The sequence below is a fragment of the Falco biarmicus genome, chromosome 8, assembly GCF_023638135.1.
Source record: "Falco biarmicus isolate bFalBia1 chromosome 8, bFalBia1.pri, whole genome shotgun sequence".
Taxonomy (NCBI): Eukaryota; Metazoa; Chordata; class Aves; order Falconiformes; family Falconidae; genus Falco; species Falco biarmicus.
The window spans coordinates 55,911,803-55,932,036 of NC_079295.1; the positions used below are offsets into that span (position 1 = coordinate 55,911,803).

The 20,234-nt window shown below is 38.1% G+C and overlaps 1 protein-coding gene across 15 annotated transcripts in view; it reads left to right on the top strand.

Moving 5' to 3' along the window:
• Positions 1-20,234, top strand: part of SFXN1 (sideroflexin 1) — a 47,314-nt gene that overhangs the window by 13,989 nt on the left and 13,091 nt on the right. For 11 of the 15 annotated variants that reach the window (XM_056349409.1, XM_056349410.1, XM_056349416.1 and 8 more), the window contains 7 exons: positions 10,883-11,057; positions 11,705-11,875; positions 14,514-14,612; positions 15,674-15,749; positions 16,863-16,948; positions 18,197-18,324; positions 18,845-18,894. In XM_056349409.1, the coding sequence (XP_056205384.1) occupies positions 10,894-11,057; positions 11,705-11,875; positions 14,514-14,612; positions 15,674-15,749; positions 16,863-16,948; positions 18,197-18,324; positions 18,845-18,894 (774 nt within the window). In that variant the 5' untranslated portion in view covers positions 10,883-10,893. Of the gene's footprint in view, positions 1-174; positions 192-5,564; positions 5,593-6,921; positions 6,940-10,882; positions 11,058-11,704; positions 11,876-14,513; positions 14,613-15,673; positions 15,750-16,862; positions 16,949-18,196; positions 18,325-18,844; positions 18,895-20,234 lie in introns of those variants that run through there. The other 4 variants (XM_056349411.1, XM_056349406.1, XM_056349405.1 and 1 more) reach the window with 4 other exon arrangements.

Here is a 20,234-nt window from a genome sequence, read left to right on the forward strand (position 1 = left end):
TGCATCTCTCTTTTCCCAGAACAGGGCACTGACAGCTGGACATCAGGCTGTTAGGGGGCTGCTGTGAAGAATGGAGATCTGGGGGCCCAGGTGTGTCAAATCTTTTTCTCTCTCCCAGTGGATCTGCACATGAAAGGTTCTCAGCAGCACCTGGCTCTAACTTTTGAACTATTCCTATTCTTAGGATTCTGGTAAGAAAGAGGTACTGCTGTTACCTTCTATTTTTGCTGGGCTTTCAGAGGAAAGGCTGGCTCTCATTTTTCAAAAAAGTAACTTTTAGTTGTCTCTAGGAGATTTTGTGAATCATGATCTGACCTGAGCACCTTTACATCACCTGAAGTTGGGGATCTAAGCTCTGGTAAAAGACACTGTACAGGTTACACCTTTCTTTGAGCATTTTAGAGCTCCTGTATGCAGGCTGATTTGAATTCCCTCTTAACCTTGAGTACCCAGTGTGGCCCATGCTTTGTCACGGAGGACTGGAGGTTGTGGTTTGGAAATTGGGCGCCAAGAAGTGAGGTGTTGTAATGTTCATTATCACAATTATGTCTGCACTGCTTTTGAACATGGACTGCTCTTCAGACTTCTCCCTCCCCCAGCTCAGTTCTTGCTGACCTTCTGAAATTGCATGCAAGAGAGGTGAAAGGTTGCTTCTCATTAATAGAGTCCACTTTGGTAGGGGAAGGTGCAAGAGGCTATAATCTGGACTCCAGCCCCTATAAAACCAAAAAGCAACAGAAAATTCTGTATAGAGGGTTAGGCGATACCCTATCTGGCACCCAGTCTAAGGAAGTTTGCCGAAGGATCCTCACTCCAGAGAACTTAGGTGTTTGTATCTGTTGAGGAAAGCCTGCTTCTCAGGGAGTTCTCAGACAAATTTCTTTCACAAATACTTTCTCTGATAATGTCTCACTCCTGGCAACCTAAATATCTCTTGAGGAAATGGACGCTTTGCCATTTGGGGTGCTTCTTGATGCAGAACAGCGACTAGCTTTAAACATGTGTATTGAGATCAGACATAGAGGATTGGGTTCACAATTAACACCATCAAGAAATTTCTTTTTCTGTTGCTTTGTTCCCAGTTTTAGCTTAAGATACTGGGAAAATTAATGACATACCTGATTAAGTTTCTTAGTGGTGGGGTGGATTTTTTTCAAGACTTGGGTTAAAACATAAGTTGTCAGTAATGTAAGAAAATATAAATGGTTCCAAGGAAGGTAGCAAAGCTGCTTTTCATCATTCGTGCACTGTGGCATGGGTTTAAGTTGCCCAGGATTTCCCAGATCATGTGCTTATCTGGATAATTCAGTCATGCAACAGCATTTAAAATAAGTGATCTGGGTTGTTCAAAATTGCATGGTACATTACTGTCTGAAATAAATTAAACAGTCATTGCCGCTCTTTTGGCTACTGCTTTGGTTTGAAAAGTGGTTATATGACCTTCAATGTGATGTTTAAAACATGAACTTTGAAAAGAAACAGCAGAGTTGAACTCCTGACAACTCCTGAATCTGCATTTTGTAGAATTGCTGCAACTGCTGTTGTTGACCTTTGAACAAGGTTTAAGGTCTTCTGCTATTGCTGATTCTATGGCAAATCTAAAGGTAGCCTTTGCACTAAAACTGTTGATCAGACTTTGTGCTGGTTTTTATGTAGCTATTTTTTAAGAGGCCACTCTTGCTTGTTCTTAAGCCCTCTTTTTTCCTTCCGGTTAATGTTAGTATTAAAGACTAGAGGTCATGGACTGGCAGATGATTCCATCTTATCAGAGAGGGCAAGAAATTTCAGTGTGCTTGGTACTGGGGCTTCCAGCTGAGTTCGATATCACTTTTGAACTGAAAGTACACAAGATGAAAAAGTTAGTCAAAGAATTACAGATTTAAAATAAAAACTTTTGTAGGTGGTTATTAAAAATTGGGAGTTGAGAGTTTTTCTTCAGATAAACAAAGACCTTAGTGAGTTCTGCCTTGCTTTTTAGTTTGTTATTTTCTGATGGCTAGGGCTGGGAGGGCACTGGGGAGAGAGATGTGGAGGCAGCAGCAGGGGGATTTGGTGAGAGAGCGGTAGAGGAGGGGCTGGCGGTGAGATTTGCTTTAAAGCACTTGGGAAGTGCAGTTTGACACAGCGGTGTCCACTCTTGTGATCTGCCATCTGTATCATCACATCTAATTGCCTCCGGTCTACACAACCATGTCTGCAGCTCAACTTTTGGTGCCAAGTACATGGCAAGCCATGGCCATTTCTTTTTAGCTTGACGGTCATATGTTTATGAAAAACTTTATGAACACATGATCGCAGTTATGGTTCTGAAAATATGCCTTGGTACATAGGAAGAGCCACAGTGTGAAACACATGGATAGTCAAACCTCTGTGTCAGTGCTGAGGAGCTAAACAAATGGCAAAATATGTTCCCAGTCACAGGAACGCAGTCCCCCGTATTGTGAACTTGCTGGAGCGCAGCATGGAGCGGTTTTGCGCAGGACAGCTGATGCTTACCCAGACAATCCGGCAGCACAAGGGAGGATTTAGCTACCGTTCTCCATGGGCGGTTTGGACACAGCCGCGCTAGTCTGGAAGCTGAAAGGGTTTGATAATATGAATGTGCCAGAGAGCATAGTCCCTTCTGTATTGCTGGTTTAATTTACTAGTGTGGACTGTTACCAGCTTCAGGGTTTGCAGGTACAAGTGGTTCTATTAAATACCTTTCTAACTGATCTGTTGTTTGAAACACCAAATATTTATACTATTTCCTTCCTTACTGCATATTTTCCGTGATAGTTGTTAGCTGTTTGACTGTGTTATGATGTTGTCTCTTATCCTTCACGTTACTGCCGAGCCTCCCATGTGAACATGACCTCAAAGTGACATTTCAGTGTGGATTATTACAGTAACTTAAGGCTCTCTAAAATTAATGTTGTTTCCCAAATGCTCTGTTAATGGAGTTGTTTGGGGAAGGGAGCTATTTCAGGATCAGATAGGGTAGTTTTGCTGCTTACCTTTCCACCTAAAAATTTTAGGTGCTGTTGATTCAAAGGTTTGTCCTATTTCACTGATGGTCTCCCCTCTGTTGGTACTTACTGAATAGCAACAGGTGTGGGAACAATAAATTTGGATGTTTGATAAATAGGCAATTAAGTGTTAGGTAGTTGTTGAAGTTTGCCTTCATTAGTTGACTGTAACAAAGCAAATATTCTTATCTTTGTTCGAGAGGATTTGTGCATTTACTTTCCAGTCCCTTTGCAAACTTTCTACTTATCTCAGGGTTCAGGTGAATTTATTTTTTATTTGATTTAACTCAAATTTTATGATTGATTTAACTTTATTTTTTGTTTACACAATTCTATTGTGGATAATGACAAATTAAATGTTGGGCATGCTTAATGTATATCGAGATTTGTATCACTGAAGGTGCAGAATCAGAGTAGTTTGGGTTGGAAAGGACTTTTAAAGGTCATCTGGTCCAACCCCCTGCAATCAACAGAGACATGTTCAACTAGATGAGGTTGCTCAGAGCCCCGTCCAACCTGATCTTGAATGTGAGAAAGCATTGTAGTTAAAAATAATAATGAAATCTTAAATAGCTTTATTACAGTGCTTTTGTTAATGAGTATTTGAATGGATTATGTGAACAGCAACACCCCTCTGAAATTGTATCTGAAAATTCAGGTGACAGCTAGGTAAAATACTGTTGCAGCAAGTTAAATTGTGAGGGTGTTGTACCTGTTTCTTGCAGTTTACAGTCTCACTGCTTAAATCAAAATAATATTTTTAAAAAGCTGTACCGTTTATGATGATGACTGCATGGCTGTTGGCTGTTGGATAAAATATTGATGAAACTGATTTTGTGCACAGTCACCATTTTTACTTTATAGTTGGGCATTTTGTTTTATAAGAGGATCCCTTTGAAGTACATAGGCATTTTATTGGCTTATGTTTTTGCTTTATGGGATTTATTTCCCTTTTCAGCACTTACTAATAGGGCTGGTAAGTCATGAGTAGCATCATACAGTCTCTTCAATACAAGAGGTGGGGCTTTTATTTAAACTTGTAAGTTTTCAAGATAGAAATTCACTGGTTCCCTTAGACAGGCACTACAGGAAGACATCGATGGCTCAGAGTCCCAAGACTGGCAAACTCAGCATCCTTTTTTACTTCACTGCAAGTCTGATTTTTTTTTTATTTATTCCAGCATCTGAACTCTCTTGTTTGTATGACATCTGTTCCTTCTCTAGGGGCATTAGTGGTCTATCCCTGCCCACAGTCTTTTTGGTTTTGATTTTAAACTTACTTAGAACAGCATTGTTCCTATGTATATTCTTAAAGTGCAAGTCAATTATGTCAGTTGCATTGTTTAGAAGAAAATGTTTTTGTGTACTTAAATAGCTGTCACCTAAAGTTTTAATCCTTTTTTGCATGAGATCTAATCTTTTGCAGGGTGGACACCTGTCCCACCCACCCACCCTATGCAGGATTGGAGGCTGTATACTGTCCTTTATTTAAAGATTAGTAATATTGAAGTCAATGTTTTCTGTTGCTGTATTTCTAAACACAATTATTTCAAGCATGAAATAATTTAATCGAAGCACGTGCCAAGGATCCTCCATTAATGTATGTTTTCCATTTTCCTGCTAGGTTGCTTTTTGCTGCTAAAGCACTAACCCTTTTTTGGTAGATTTACAAGGAGGAAGAGACCAAAGCATGTGCTGACATGGTTCTGCTGGCTTGGCCTGGCTAGCATGGGTAACAGCAGCGAGAAAGGCAAGGAAACAGGAGTGTTACCTTGTGCTGGCAACCAGAGTGGTTCTGTGTTGCTTTGGGGGTACTTTTACTCTGCTAGCATGTGTGACAGCCACCCAGGCTACTCTTACCCCTACTACTTAGATCATACTGGCTCATCCTACCATCATACCTTTTTTTCGCTATGTAGACACACAAGGACTGGGAGTTTTTCCAGTTTACAACAAGTTAGGTCTCTCTTGCACCCACCTTGCAGTTTTCTTTGTCTGTAATGCAAACCTTCAGTCTCATGACCCTGGCAAGGTGAAACATTTAAAATTATCTGTGCTTTATGTTTCTTGTTTGTTGTCTTCCCTACAGATATAAGGCTAGGCATCAAGATTTGCATTACACCTGGCTCCTCCTGCACCTGCAGATCCTGAACTTGAGTGAAATGGTAACCCAAGGTGGTCACTGGTTAGTCTGTTGAAGGAGCACAGCAGTGCAGACTTTTTATGCTCCCAGACCTTCGGCTGTGCCTGTTCAACATACTAATCCAGGAGACTGAGCTGGCCTCTCTTTTCTTTCTGCTGCATTAGTTTTCTGCTAGGGTAGTAAGTTTTATCAGCACACATGGTTCAAGGAGCATCAGAGCAGACACAGACACAGTAGATCAAGTGGAGAGGGGATAAAGGTAGGATGTGAAAGTGGTAAGTCTTCGGTTTCCTGTAGATCCACCTTTGCCAGGGTAGGCTAAATGAAATGAAGTAAAATGATCCTGAATTGAACCATGAACCATCTGCAATGAAGGCAGATCCTTGATGTTTAGATGTCATATTGCTAAAGAACTTGGTTTTGTGGACAGAGGTATCATAAGTATGTAAAAACAATTCACAGCCAACCCAGTAGTATATATGCTGATCAGAGTGAAAAGAAAGAAACGAGCTTCTATTTATGGTCTACTTTGTTAAGCATTCATTATACAGCTTTAAACAGATTAACATAAACTATCCTAACCAGTTTTTTAATCTTCCTTAATGAAACCAAAAATTTAATTGTAAAAATACTTAAACTTAGACTTTCCTACAAATAATATACCAATGGGGAAGCATTCATAGAACAACTTAACAGCTCTAATGTACAGATCTATTTTTTTTTTTAGTGGAAAATATTTTTTTAGTGAGTTCACCCTGCTTTCATAGGGTACTGCTATGCAAAACCAGCAGTTACCATTTTGGACCAGAAGATGTTTTTTTCACACTATATCCCTGTTCATGGGAGGGTTTCTTTAATGGTATAGTACTAAGAAAGGGAAAAGAAACCTAAGGAGCATCTTCTGTTCAGACACTCTGCATGAGAACTCTGTTCTCCAAATCTGTCCAGAGTCCATCTTTATTTCCATGATTGTGTTCATTCTGCAGCATGGCTGGTTGAGAAATGTGTCACTTGAAAATAATCCTACTAATCCACAGGAGTCTCCACATTGTGGTGTTTTAAACTTTCATAACTGTGGAAGTACTTACAGCAAACAGGAACATGGAATAGAAAGACAGGAATGTTTAGCTGGAACCAAGGGATGAATACTCTGCTTTTTACCCAGCACCTTTCCATCTCTCAACATTACTTTTGTGAAATAATAACTTGCATCTTGCCGTATCAGCAGTACCTAGAGCACAGGGCAGGAGGTCTAAGTTCTGCTGTCATTTGTGATTTGACCTGTGGTCTCAAGCCAAGTAAAACTATTTATTTAATTGTCTGTTTCTTTTATCTGTATGTGGGGAGAAGGATGCTCTTAGCAGTTCTGAAAAGCTGGTAACACCTCTAATTGTCTTTGAAATAAGCTGCAAAAAGAAGTAGAGTTAGATTTTACTGGTCAAATGTCAGTTATTTATAATTCTGATACAAAAGCCTTCATGCTTCAAGGTTATCTTAGTAAATGAAATATTGCTATGGCACCTTATTTTCTTGAAGTTTTTAAGATTTATTGTTTCACTGTAGGGAAATCCTGTCTCAGCATATAATAAAGACCTTAATAGAAAGTGCTGTACAATAACAAACTTAACAGTGAGGGAAATGGGAGTGGTAGGAGCAGGAAAATATTATTTTCCCCTACCGTACTACATTTATTACCCTTCTAGTATTCTGGGTAAGCCTTAGGACCTTCCCTAACTTGATGGTGAAACTTTAAGATCTGAGGATGGTTGAATCATGACTAGATTTACGGTAAGTTGGAGCAGCAGGTGCTGATGCTCCTTATGTACTTGCTTTATGCTTACTTACTTGAGACAATGACTGCAAATTTTAATACATGAACAGGCCTTTGGAACAGTATGTTTTTCTTGACGTCTCTTGTACCAAAGAAAAACTGAGGGCCACTAGGGAAAAATGATGTAATGAAAGAGCAAGAAAGTGTATTCAGTGGGTCGGATCTAATCATATTAAATCTATCAATGTTCATTGTAATCATTGAAGCACACATTTGGCAGCTATTTCTATGCAGTAGTGGGTCGCCTCCTTAACAGGTAAACCACTACAGAGCTAATAGCTTTTAAATATTCATAACATTCACCAAATACAATCAGCATATTCTTCTGTGGCACCTCATGGTACCATTTTAATGTATTAAGCCAAAATTAGGCAATAACTTCACTGCAGCACATAGCTCATATCCCATGTGGTACATACCTGATGGGAGAGAAGGTGCCGCGCTATGGGAGCCTTCCTTGCACCTGGGGGTTCAGAGCTGCTGGTTGGGGTCAGTGCCAAGTGACCAGAGTTTTTTAACTCGTGAGAAAAGGGTAAATCCAGCTCGGTGTGCATAGTTCTCGGTAAGATCGGTGCTGGTCATAAAATTCCTTCGTTTTTGTTAGTGGAAGCTGGCTTTGTGCTGTCATTTGTTCTGAATTCACATATTAATACAGAAAGAACGCTGCATTGGATGGAGAGAGGTACAGAAAACCCTGGCCTTGTTATTTCAGATGATCACATGTTTTTAACAGTGCCTTTTCTGGGGGTGCTTCAGTATATTTTCCTTTATCCAAGCATTCAAATGATTTATGCTTTTTTCAAATAGCTGGTGGGTATTAACTGCAATAAAAGCTGTGAGAGTTTATACTGATTTAGGAGTCTTTGAAACGACCTTGCACGTGATGACTTGGAGTAGAAACTGGGAATTTAAAATTTGTCTGGAAAGGATTAATTGAGCATTTAAGCTCTTAATACAGTTTATCAGGAAAAAGCAAAAGCAATCCTACTAGTATCCTGCCTGCAGCCTGTGCTGTCAGTTCATAATTATCCAGAATTCAGCAGTATCTGTAGAAACACAGCTTGGTTTTATGCTATTGCCCTCTACACTGCAGACAGCTTATCTTTGCCAGTGCACCTCTGAGTTTCTCCTGATGTTAGGAAGTTTTAGAGAGCAGGACAAAGAAATAACTGTGTAGTTATAATTCTTGTGCGATTTTTTTACCAAATTGACTTAGCTTGTGTAAAATGCAATAATCTGTTCTGTAGAATTGAAGATTATTTGTTCAAGCTTGAGTCTGGTGGAAAGCAAAGATCTTTCTTATTTAATGCTTTTGTTCTTTCACTATTCTATCATAAATAATACAAGCTAAGCATAAAAATAATACATAAACTTCCTAAATGCTTTGCTTTTGGTTTTTCATTTGATGAAAACAAACTCCTTGGGGTTTTAATAGAAGCTGATTTAACTTAAAGAAACTTTAGTTACCAGTGAATGTACAAAAGGACATTTTTATTGAGTGGTACCAAATTAGGGTTTTCTAATAAGTTTTAACAAACTTATTTAATAATACTAGCTGAAATATGACATTGTGATAATTCAGCTGTTAATCGTGCTGTGTTTGTGAAGGACAAGCTTTCATTATTATTTAATCCATTCTGGGTTCTCAAAATTTGGTGTCCTTGCAGTAGGTTACTGTTCTTTTTTCATTACCACATGTGGGACTTTGCCACGAACATTCAGCAGTGCTGAGTAGAATGTACTTGCCAAATCCTCTTTAAACATTGCTTATCTTCATGTATAGTGCAGTTACTCTGCGTTTTTGCAACCGTATTTTTGCAGCTTTACAGCTGTGTCTGGTGCTCAGTGCCATCATGCTTATGCCTGCACAATTTCTGTTGACTTCACGAGCACATGTAACATTGGGAAGAATTTGAGCTGAATGTTATTGGCGGTTCTTCCTGGCAGATGATATATCAGAAAATCAAATATTTCCTGTAAGGTTTGTACGGTACACCATAATATAGTACGTGGCCACTAGGTTTTCACTGTCTTAAAGTAACAAAAACCACAGGCATCCTAAATAAGACTCATGCTTGTGCTATTACCTAAGCATAAAAATACTAAGTCTGGTTAAATGCAGGGAAGACAGTCTTTTCACTGAATAATTCCCATTCTAAGAGCAGTTCTGACTAATAAGTGGTTTGAGGCAGAATAATTTTTATGGAGTCCTCAACTGGTTAAGAAATTGACTTCATGTGAGAGATGTTACAAAGATATATAATCTTGTACAACTATGAGCTGATTTAGCTTATTTTCAAGAACAGACTTTGGTGGGGTTTGGGACATAGGGGTTTTTTTACTAGAAATGCCTTTTAAATATTTATTAGTGTCTTTTAAATATTTATTAGTTTCCTTCTCCTTCCTGTTGCTTAGGATTGGTTATTATAGATGGGAAAACTTACGCATTTATTTCTGTAGAAGTCTACTTTTCCAAAGACTTCTAAGTTTTTGGACTTGAGGTAGAGAAGGATCATAATTACATTTGAGAGAGGGGCAATAGCTTCTTCAGATTTCATGAATGATCTCTCCTTTTTTTCCCCATGAAGGTCACTTTTTTTTTTTTTTTTTTATGATGGGACACTTTACACAATTAGTTATTTTCTTTTTGTCATTTTTGTTTTCCTGTTCTACATCATGTAAGTTTCATTAAACTGACCAAAATGTCAAAAAACACTTTATGGTGTTCTTGAGTTAGGATGAAAATACACTTCAGCGGCAACTTACACCATCATGTATCAGTTGTCCTCATAATGATGATGTTTTTCCTATTAAAACGGATGAAATGCTATTACCTAAGCATAGAAATGCTATTACCTAAGCATATAAAAAATATAATCTGTGTTTTTATAGATCAAATTTATTTCAGCCATTTGAATTATAAACATTATTTGGAGGGCGGCTTTTTTTTTTTTAATTAACTGGCTATTGAATATGTTGCAGAAATTTCTCTTAAAGTTAAAGTTCATATAGCTCGTGCTATGCGGAGACTGTCCTTCTGTCATTAGATGTTGAAGTAAACTTAGTTATCCTGAAGTAATTACTAATTTTCTGGGCTTTAAGCCCCATAAATGTTAGTTCAGTGCCCTTCATTGTAGTTCTTGAACCACCTTTGAAGTATCATTAGGAGATCTGGTTGTATGTTCATAATGTAGGAAATTGTTGTATTATATAATCTCTGTTTTGTTAAAACATGGATTTAGAGAAACAACATTTATAAAAATAAATTGTCGGGTTTGTTTTCCTAATTTTTGTTTTGTTTTGCTATGCCAGAGAATTTAACTGTTTTTTATTAAATACGTCTTCTGTCACTGCACTTTATAGCAGCTCTTCAGGCATCTCTTGAAATATTTAATTTCTCCTTCCCTTCAAGACAATATTTTCAGCAAATACTAATTCATCACTGAAATAAAGCACACTTCTGATTAGTAGATTGGTTTTTACTACAGCTATTTATTAATAAATTTCTATACTTCCTTCACATCTGCTTCATCCTCAGATATTTGTACATGTATGTGATGTACCACTGCCTCAGAATCAGATGCTCATACTCTTACAAAAATGAAATATATAAATGTCTTGGAGAAACAGGCACAGAAACATTTCAATAAACATTTAACTAATAGGTTCTTGCTTTATTACTTCTATCGATAACAACCTCATTAAAACCCACGATGGTATCTGACATTGTCTGCTTCCTGGATGTATACTTGCCCCTTTAAACCTCCATTCTGCAAGTTGTTTGGTGTTTGTTCTCTGGTTTTTTACTCTTAAGTATAATTGCTTTTCATCTTGCAGGTTACAGATACATCATGAAATAAATGGAATTCTGAATTGCAAATTTTCATGTTTTCTTTGCAGAGGTTTTGAAGATGTCAGCAGATATACCATTAAACATTAATATCAAGGAGCCCCGATGGGATCAAAGCACTTTTGTTGGACGAGCCAGTCACTTCTTTACTGTAACAGACCCCCGGAATATTTTGTTATCTGATGCCCAGCTGGAAAATGCAAGAAAAATAGTGCACGATTACAGGTATGGCATTGATCACTTCCACTGCTGGCCCCAAAAAGTCCATTCAATGATGAGTCCATGCTTATATATTTAAAAGGAAATATTTAAAACTCTCTATTCATTGCACCACTCTTTCTTCTTATTACGGAGCTTGAAACACTTTTTTTTAAAAAAACAAACAAATTTGCTAATGAATGGGGAAATTATGTCATCTGAGAACGCCTATTAAGTATTCTGAAATACAGAATTGTCTAATTCTGAAAATAGGTAATAATGACAATAGAGTTTAAAACTGCCTCTTAGGTGTTATGTTTTTGGGAGAAAAAAAGTTTCTTAAATACTTGCAAAGTAAATTTTCAAAGTTTCATGCTAATGACTCCAGAGATTTTAGCTCTACATTTTAGGTGTAAAATCTGGTACAGGTTTGAGTAAGTGTGGTGCTGGATATATTGACTCAGCCACTATAACCACTGCCAGGAGTTTTGATTCCTTTTATTTCACCGGTCCATTTAAAAGCTGAAAATCCACAAGCTTATTATGAAGCTAGATTAACTTAGTATGAACATCCCAAAATCCTCTGATGCCCTATGTGTCACTGGAGGTTGCAGTGTTTTATAACAGTTGTGTTTTTTGCTGTTGTCTTGTTTTGTTTTTTAACTTGTCCCAAGACAAGGTATTGTGGCACCTGGCTTGACAGAAGATGACTTGTGGAGAGCAAAATATATCTATGATTCAGCCTTTCACCCAGACACTGGTGAAAAAATGGTCTTGATTGGCCGAATGTCAGCTCAGGTACCCATGAACATGACTATCACAGGTTGTATGATGACCTTTTATAGGTAAGTGATGGCAGTATAACACATAAAACATTTGTCTACAAATTAGATAAGTGAAAATCAATGTTACTGTCCAAAGAGCATTTTAGAAGATTTATAATAATTATTTTAAAATGTAAAATTTTGCTTCCTTTTCTCTTTTCTCTCTGCATTCTCTCACACTATTAATGGTTTCCTCTAGAAGTAGTTGTGAGATAAGCCCTTAGCCCCTCTCCATCACCATCCCACTTTTCCTCAAACTGGGAAGGTTGAACGTTCCAAAATCCCATCTGTGTAGGAGTGCTGTGTGGAGGACAAAGAGGAGGAGATACCTGGGAATTTCTAACCTTAAAGATCTGGCATGTAGGATGTTCTGTCTGCCAAGTGAGTACTCAATATGCTTCAGTCCATCAGTCATCAAGTTTCTCCAGCTCCTGTTTGATCTTTCCATTTCTTGCATAGTTCTTGAATCACCAGTCCAGGGAAGTCCACAGCAGAATCCACTATCATCTGTTAGTAGACTCCACATTAGAAATATTTTCCTGACACAATGTTTTGTTAGCAAGAAGTGGTGGGAGGTTCAGAGGAAACAACAGTAGTGGTTTTGATGCTGAGATGTTACAAATTTTTGACTCGCGCTCCAGAAGGGCACAGCTATTTTGAATGGTGCATATATACATGTGTGTTTTAAAAAACAGTCAAGAATATGAATAAAACCATCGGTACAGCTGCCCGTTCACAAGCACTTCTTACTCTTTTATGCATGTCCTGTTATTATCTATAATACTTAGGGCACATTTGCATTATTGGTAGTCACACAACCTAGGTTGTGTATTAGCCTTGAAGATGTTGGTTTCTTTGGACCAAACCCTCAGCAGTGCAGACAGGATTGTGTAGATGTCCTTAGATGATGCACTGTAGCTTCCATCTTACTGCACATCACTGTGTTCTGGTTATTGCTGGACACTGGAAGAAGCAAATTCCTTGTCATACTGCACACCCCAGAGCCCTCACAGGTAAGGCAGTGTGAGTCATGCCTAAGCTTTATAGCAGGCCTAACATCCTCTGCACACTGGTAGCAAGGGAACAGGAGATGAGTCAGGAGAAGAGTTGTACGTGCACAGGAAGAAAGGAGGAGGAAGAACAGCAATAGTGACAGAAAAAAATCCCGCCAGTTTATCACTGTTACTTTGGCCTCTCATTCAGATACTGGAAACCAGAGGGAGTAAGGACACGCTTTCAAATCAATTTTTTGCAATTTTGCAAAGAAATAATGTATCTTCCCATATCAGTACCAAAGCCTCATGATAGACACCCACCTTCTGCTCTAGCATCTCCTCTTTGCCTTCATTGGTACAACTACCGTTTCTTCTTTAGCACTTTTAGTTTCCATCTCAGCCCTCCAGTGAGAACCACATTCCTGTTACAGTTACTGCTTGTGTTACTAAATAATTTGTTGCTGTCTGTGTTATTTAATAATTGACTTAAGTATAAGCATTAAAGTCCTATGGAAAGTTATTTTACTTAGCGGGAAATAGTTTTCAGTAGCAGCTGTTATTTTGGGGGGCATGGTTCCCCTGACTGAAATTCTGGAGGAGCAGAATCTTCAGCGGTGTTTGCACTGGGGGCAGTTTGTGGTCCGAGTACACAAACACTTTTTCCCTGGTACATTCTCCTAGCCTCCAAGTATTTGTGGATCAGGAGCTTTCTGATCCAGAGGTAGGGTTTTATTTAATAGTCCTTTGTGGATTTCTTTTTCATAAGTTCATCCCCTTATTTAGATACACTACTAGTTTGAGAGAAAAAGCATTCATCTCTCCACAGGACAGCCCTGTACACTGTGAAACAAGTTGACTGGCATTTGTTACTTACCAGCATAGCCATTTGTAAAATTATTATGATTATATATTGACAGGGACCACATTAGCTTGTTAAATGGGAACTCTGCAACTTGAGCAGAATATATTTTTTCGCTGCCCACCACCCATGCTTACAAGTTAGTACCTCTTTGTCCTAAAGACAAAATGTCTGCATACTGGCCATGGCATAATTTATGAGGATTCCTTGGAGCTCTCTTTTTTTTTTTTTTTTTTTTTTTTTTTTTTTAAATTGATGACTGATCATATGGTTCATGCTGTACTGAACCAGATTAACTTCTGTGCTGTACATGTGCTTGTTAAACATACAGATGTTTTCATGAAAATAATTTTTCATTTTGTAATTAATTGTCTTTTAATAGAGTTCTACATATGACTGAATGTTTTAATGTCACAGGGATTTATTAAAGCAATGGCATCATATTAGCTTTCTGAAGACTGAGAGGATAAACCCTGTCTCCTAAAATCTGCCTCTCAGTCACTTATGGAGCTTCCAAAGAGAACTAGCAGACTGTAAAGCTATAATAACCCTGGAAATATATTCTAGAAATTAGTGTTTCATATTTCTCTGTGTGTTTTTTAGAGAGGCTTGCCCTAATGCTTTTGTTATTACAACAACCCTTCACCCCAAGTGAACTTTGCTTTTGAATTACATGCTTTTGAGTTCTATTCTTAAGAGTACTTTCATTATCAAGACACGATTACTGCTTGCACTGGCTTTTCTTCATTTGCCATCATTTTCAACTGTGTTTCTAAAAATAATAATAATAGTTTCTCTTTTCAAGAACGACACCAGCGGTGGTTTTCTGGCAGTGGATTAACCAGTCCTTCAATGCCATAGTCAATTACACAAACAGGAGCGGTGATGCCCCGATTACTGTCAGGTCAGACACTGAACCACTTCTGATGACTTTATAAGTTGTTCTCTGATGTACTGGGACATGGTTGGGCTTTAAAGTTGGAGATGGTAGAGGGATAAGTTTTTTCATCTATGCTAATTATTTGATATGCACAGATGAGAAGCCTGGGAATGATAGAGGCGAGAACTCCATTTCTGTCATTAAAGATAAGCCTAAGCACCTTGATCATAAGCGTAGGATTTAATAGGAGTCTGTGTTGCATGGCTCAGTCAACCATTTGAAAGTACCTCAGAGGTTTGGTGTTATACCTGGATATTTCTAAGCTGGTATTTCATGTGGACCTTCAGGTGTCTCTGTGCCATCCTATCCGTGCCCTGCAGTACAGCCCACCACACTCTGTGCTTATTTACAAAAAAGAGGACCGACCCTTCAAGGAACTGATCTGCACAGTATTCAGTTCTACTTGAAGGCAAAGAGAGAGTCTAAATAGGTGCAGAAAGCTGGAAATCATGACTAGGAAAATGTGATTGCAGTGCTTGACTTTCTGGTTTTGAAGCTGACTTGCTTATAGATGTCTGGGAGAAAATAGTGGATTCAAGGATATACAGGCGCATCCTAGCTGGGAAGTATGTGAAGTATGTTTCAGGGCAGATTGGGTTGGATTTGGGTGTTTGCAGCATAGCTGGTCTGCCTGTGTGCGTTTTGGTACAGTTGATTGTAGACATGGCCTTAGAAATCCAAACTGATTTTATTAGTTTAAGCAATTAAGAAATTAAATACAGAACTAAATCCTCAAGGTGCTCAGTCAGACACATGAGAAAACGCTGAACAGATAGCAATGCAGAACCAGCACAACCTGATTCAACGTTAAGATGTTGCTTGCATGTGATTTTTACTGCTGTGAAAGAAAAGTGTTTAATTTAGTGTCCCATTTGAATCTTCCATCCACATGTTATTGCAGTATCACAGAAAGGTCTACTTCTTAATTTCTTGGGGGGGCATAACTACATGTGTAAAACATAAGTTTTTTTGAAAGTGAGATAAATGTAGTTGTGCATGCACAAACGTTTTTATTTTTGTTTCAGCCAGCTGGGAACAGCCTATGTTTCTGCTACCACAGGTGCTGTCGCCACAGCTTTAGGACTTAATGCACTGACAAAGGTATCGCTGATTATTTTTTTTTCCATTCTTAACTAGACTTCGGTGTTCTGTCGAGATGCTAACAGCTCACTTCTTCTGTGTATCTTGTGTCGTGTTGTGCACAGCTCCTAGCATGGAGTTGCAATGGCCCTGTGCAGCTCCCTTCTTTAGATCTCAACCTTATTTTTGCCCCATGTAGATGGTTTTAAATGTATTTCAAGCAGCCTATCCTCCTCATATATGTATCAAACAGCCTTGTGTTTTGTTAATACAAACTGCAACTAATAAGGTACCTTTTTTGCAGTTTCTTTTTTATATGTCAAAGTATCTAATAGTATTTGAAAGTTAATTGGGGTGGGTATGTAATTAGAGCAACATAGACTCATTATCCCGTGAACTGTATAGGTGTGTCTTTAAGGTGCAGTATCGCTTCTGCAAACGTGGACATTACACTGGCTGAAGAACTTGTAAAGAGGTGTCTCTCTCTACATGCGGAAAACTCAAATTATTTAAACAAGTGCACAACACAGTCAAGAAAAAAAAGACCAACAAGAACGTGTTTTGTACCCCACTGCTTCGGCTTTAGCCTACTGGGAATGGTATAGCATTGAGAAGTTATTTGAGAGACTATTCTAAGCAGAGTAATTCAGACTATACAAGCCACTAGATGCATAGCCTCCATAGTCAGTGCCTGTAGATGCAAAGCAGCTGGTATGGATGTTGCTGGCTGTGACCTTGCCAGCAGAGACAGTAAAGTTGAGGCTTGTTTAATGTTGCTGTTGGGCTGACGGGCATGATCAGGAGGTGGCACTTCTCTGCAGTGATGCTACTAAATTAAGATTGTTTTTTCCGGTCTCCTGCCACTGCTCACTCTGAGAGAAGTATTTATGACTTTTGTCTTGTTTGTTTGTTGTTTTACCTCTGCCCCACCAGTGAGTTTGCACTGAATTTTAATTTAAAGGAATTTAATTAATTCTGCATTAATTAAATTTAATTTAATTTAAAGGAAATAAGTCATGTCTATCGTTAGCACAAGAAGCATTTTAATACGACCATTAGGAAAGAAAATGATTGTGTAAATTTTTTTCTTTTTTCTTTTTTCTTTTTTTTTTCCCCTCTCTTTGTGTTTTACAGCATGTCTCACCTCTTATAGGGCGGTTTGTTCCTTTTGCTGCTGTTGCTGCTGCTAACTGCATTAATATTCCACTAATGAGACAAAGGTAGGTAAAAGAACAAAGATCACTCATTCTAGAAGAAAGGATGTTACCGAGTTTTTAGATCAGCATGTTACTAAACAATGCACACTATATATCTTTAGCTTGTGTCAGGACATTGGAAAAACCTCATGCATGATCTTGTTTTGATTGGTTGATTGATTGATTGTGACAGGTATAAAATAGAACATCCTCATTCTCTTCAGATAAATATCCATAGAATTCTTCAGTCTCATCTCAGAAACTTGATCACATGGACCCTTTAGTACAAACTCCGCTTTGGAAAAATACAGCCATTTCAAAAATGCAGCTTCAGATCCCACATGCAGAAGGTAGTCACAGAAGTCAGGCTGCGCGGTTCTGTGAAATCATCTGACATTACAAAAATACGCACTTTCTGAAAAACAAGATTCCATGTGTATTCTGCTTTGACTAGGACTAAGAATAGAAGTGGAGAAAAACAAATGGAAAGCATCCCCTTATAAACACAAGGTTATGGGCAGAAAAGGGAATATTTAAAGTTTGTATTAACAATAAAATTCAAGCCATAGTAGTATTTTACCTCTTATAAAAGATGATGAGAAGAATAAAGGCAGTCCTCAGTATATCTGCCTTTCTGTCTGCTTCTCTTTCCCCTAGAAGTTCTCCCTAGTATGTGAGTGTAACACCTAACACTGCACTTCAGCAAAGGATCTAATAGAAAGTAATAGTTACAGAAATTTAGTTTGTTTTCTGTGTCCATTTATACTTTCAAATATGTTCTTAGTGGTTGCAATGAAAACTCAAACTGGAATGCCAGAGGGGAATTTCCACAAAGGTTTCTGGTTCAGTTCAGTGAAACTAGTCTTCCCATATTCCCTGTGGTGTTGTCTGTCAGAAAGGACAAACTACTTCCCAAGAAGTCCAGAAAATTCCTCTTTTCTGAATTGCTTTTTGAAGGAACCTCTCTCTTCTGTGAACTACAGAAATAACGCATCTCCTTTCTTCCTGCTTGGAATGCACATGACCAGGCTTAAACAGCAATTGCTGTTACAGATACTCAGCTGTTTGCTTTTCAGAGTATTTTACCCCAGATCTTTTCTCTGCCCTTTGAAATTTTTGTGCCAAGGAGTGTTACAAACAAGCTACCTTGGGAAATAAAAGAAAACCCATAATTCTTATAATTGAGAATTTTAAGGAGACAAAGATGAGGTGACAGGAAAGGTGAATAAATGCATGTCAGTCACTGATTTATTTTTGCCCCCTGTTCAACAGGGAACTCAAGTTTGGAATCCCCATCACGGATGAGAATGGAAACAGACTGGGTGAATCAACAAAAGCAGCTCAGCAGGCAATTACCCAGGTGGTTATATCAAGGATTCTTATGGCTGCTCCTGGCATGGGTAAGAATAGCTGCTGTCATGTGCAGCTCCTGGTTATCAGTTTGTAATGTGAGGGAGAGATTAAATTCTGTATAAGTGATTTTTCTCAGAGGCCAAATTGTCTTACAGTTATGCAGGCAGCTTTTACGTTTCTGTTAAGAAGTTCCACAGAGAAATGTACATTTCTTACTGTGAAAACATCCACAGTGTTACACTGAGGTGCAGCAGAAAAGCACCTGGGATGCTTTTGCAGAAAAGATACAGGTAGCAAAGGAATGGTAGCAAATTCTGCTTGAGTGGCATTGTTTTAGTGAAGAGTAGGTGCCTTAACCAGTGCCAGGGTACTGAGCTCAGGTTTAGTTACATGTGAAATTGGGAGAGTTTAGCTCTGTAAAATACCAATCCAGTATCTTGAATTGGCAATGTGAAAGGAAAGCTCAGTGAATGAGAAAAGGATGTGAAAATTGTATTGGTAAATCTTAACAGAAAATTAAAACAAAGTGTCTTTTCCTCCAAGGTTAATTTTTTTTCTCATTTGCAGCAATTCCTCCCTTCATAATGAATACATTGGAAAAGAGAGCCTTTTTAAAGGTTAGTCTTAGATAATCTTTGTATATGTATTTAATATACTCAGTTAGTATTTTCATGAATTTGAAATACTTTGAGTCTTCATATTTGGCTCCCAAACACTCTTAGGAAGACGTCACTGCAGAGTGTGATTCATAGCTGTTGCTTTCTTTATGCCTTTCTTAGAGAGGGATAGCTTGGTTCTTTATATCACAGTGTAAAATAACTTTAAGAAAATATAAACTTTTTTGTTATTTTTATAATTGTTCTTAAAATGCAGAAGTCCTCCTAGTAAATAAACCTTCCTTGTACTGAGACTTGGAATACAGTTGATAAGAAAAAAATATTGAAAATTTTAATTATTTTTTTTTCAAGATAGCAATAAGGAGGCTTTGCTTAGCTGCTGTAGTAGCAGTTTGACTTTGGAAACAATAATGATAGTAAAAATCTCTTTTGAAAATGGTCCTTTAAAATTTACTGGATGAGCAAGTGCAGAGTAGGCATAGAATGAGCATACTTTGTCAAAGATTACTTATGTCCCGTATTCTGTTGATGCTAATGTAGTGTGAAGTCAAACACCTGGTGTTAGTAAATATATAAACTAAATCGACATTATGCACTGTGTGCACATGAGAGGGTAAAGAACAATAATGAAATTAATTATAGGGTTGTCTAACACAAGAGGAATAATATTGAGATGAGGAAGTCTATAATTCTTTACCAGTAAAGGGAGTTTCATCTTCACCAGCTGGTATCACTGATTTACTTACCAAGTAGCTCTGGGCAGTCTCAGCCTGGGGTTCCCACGGGTACCCGGAGGCAGTCTGTCTCCTTCCTCATAGAAAAACCTAGCCAAAAGAAAACATGGTCTGAGTCTCCAGACCCTCCCTTGGAGAAGTGGTTTGGGTAGGGACTGGGAGGGCGAGCAAGGGAGGTTGCCTGAATTTGTTTGCCTAAGATAAAGTTTTCTAAAATATTAAGATTCTATTTCTTATTATTTCTGCCTTTCTTTTTTCTTGTGCAGAGTTAATTACCCAGTTACATACACCATTTGAAAGTGCTTCTGTATATATAAATGAGGCATTGGGAAGAGGTCCCAAGTGTCTTCCAATTTTAAAAACTGTTTTTCCGTGAAATGCTTCGCTTCTCCCTTGTTAACAAAAAACACTAGTGCTCAGAATATAAAAACAGGAAATGCTGGACTTTTGGAGGGAAAGTCAGTGTGTGCTGCTTTTATCTCCTGAAAGAAATGAGACTGCAGCACATCCAAACACACTATTTGTCTGCAGCATAACGAGTCCTATGCTGATTTGGCTAATTCTTAATTGCTTATTTCTTTTGACCCATACCCTGTTTGCAGAGTA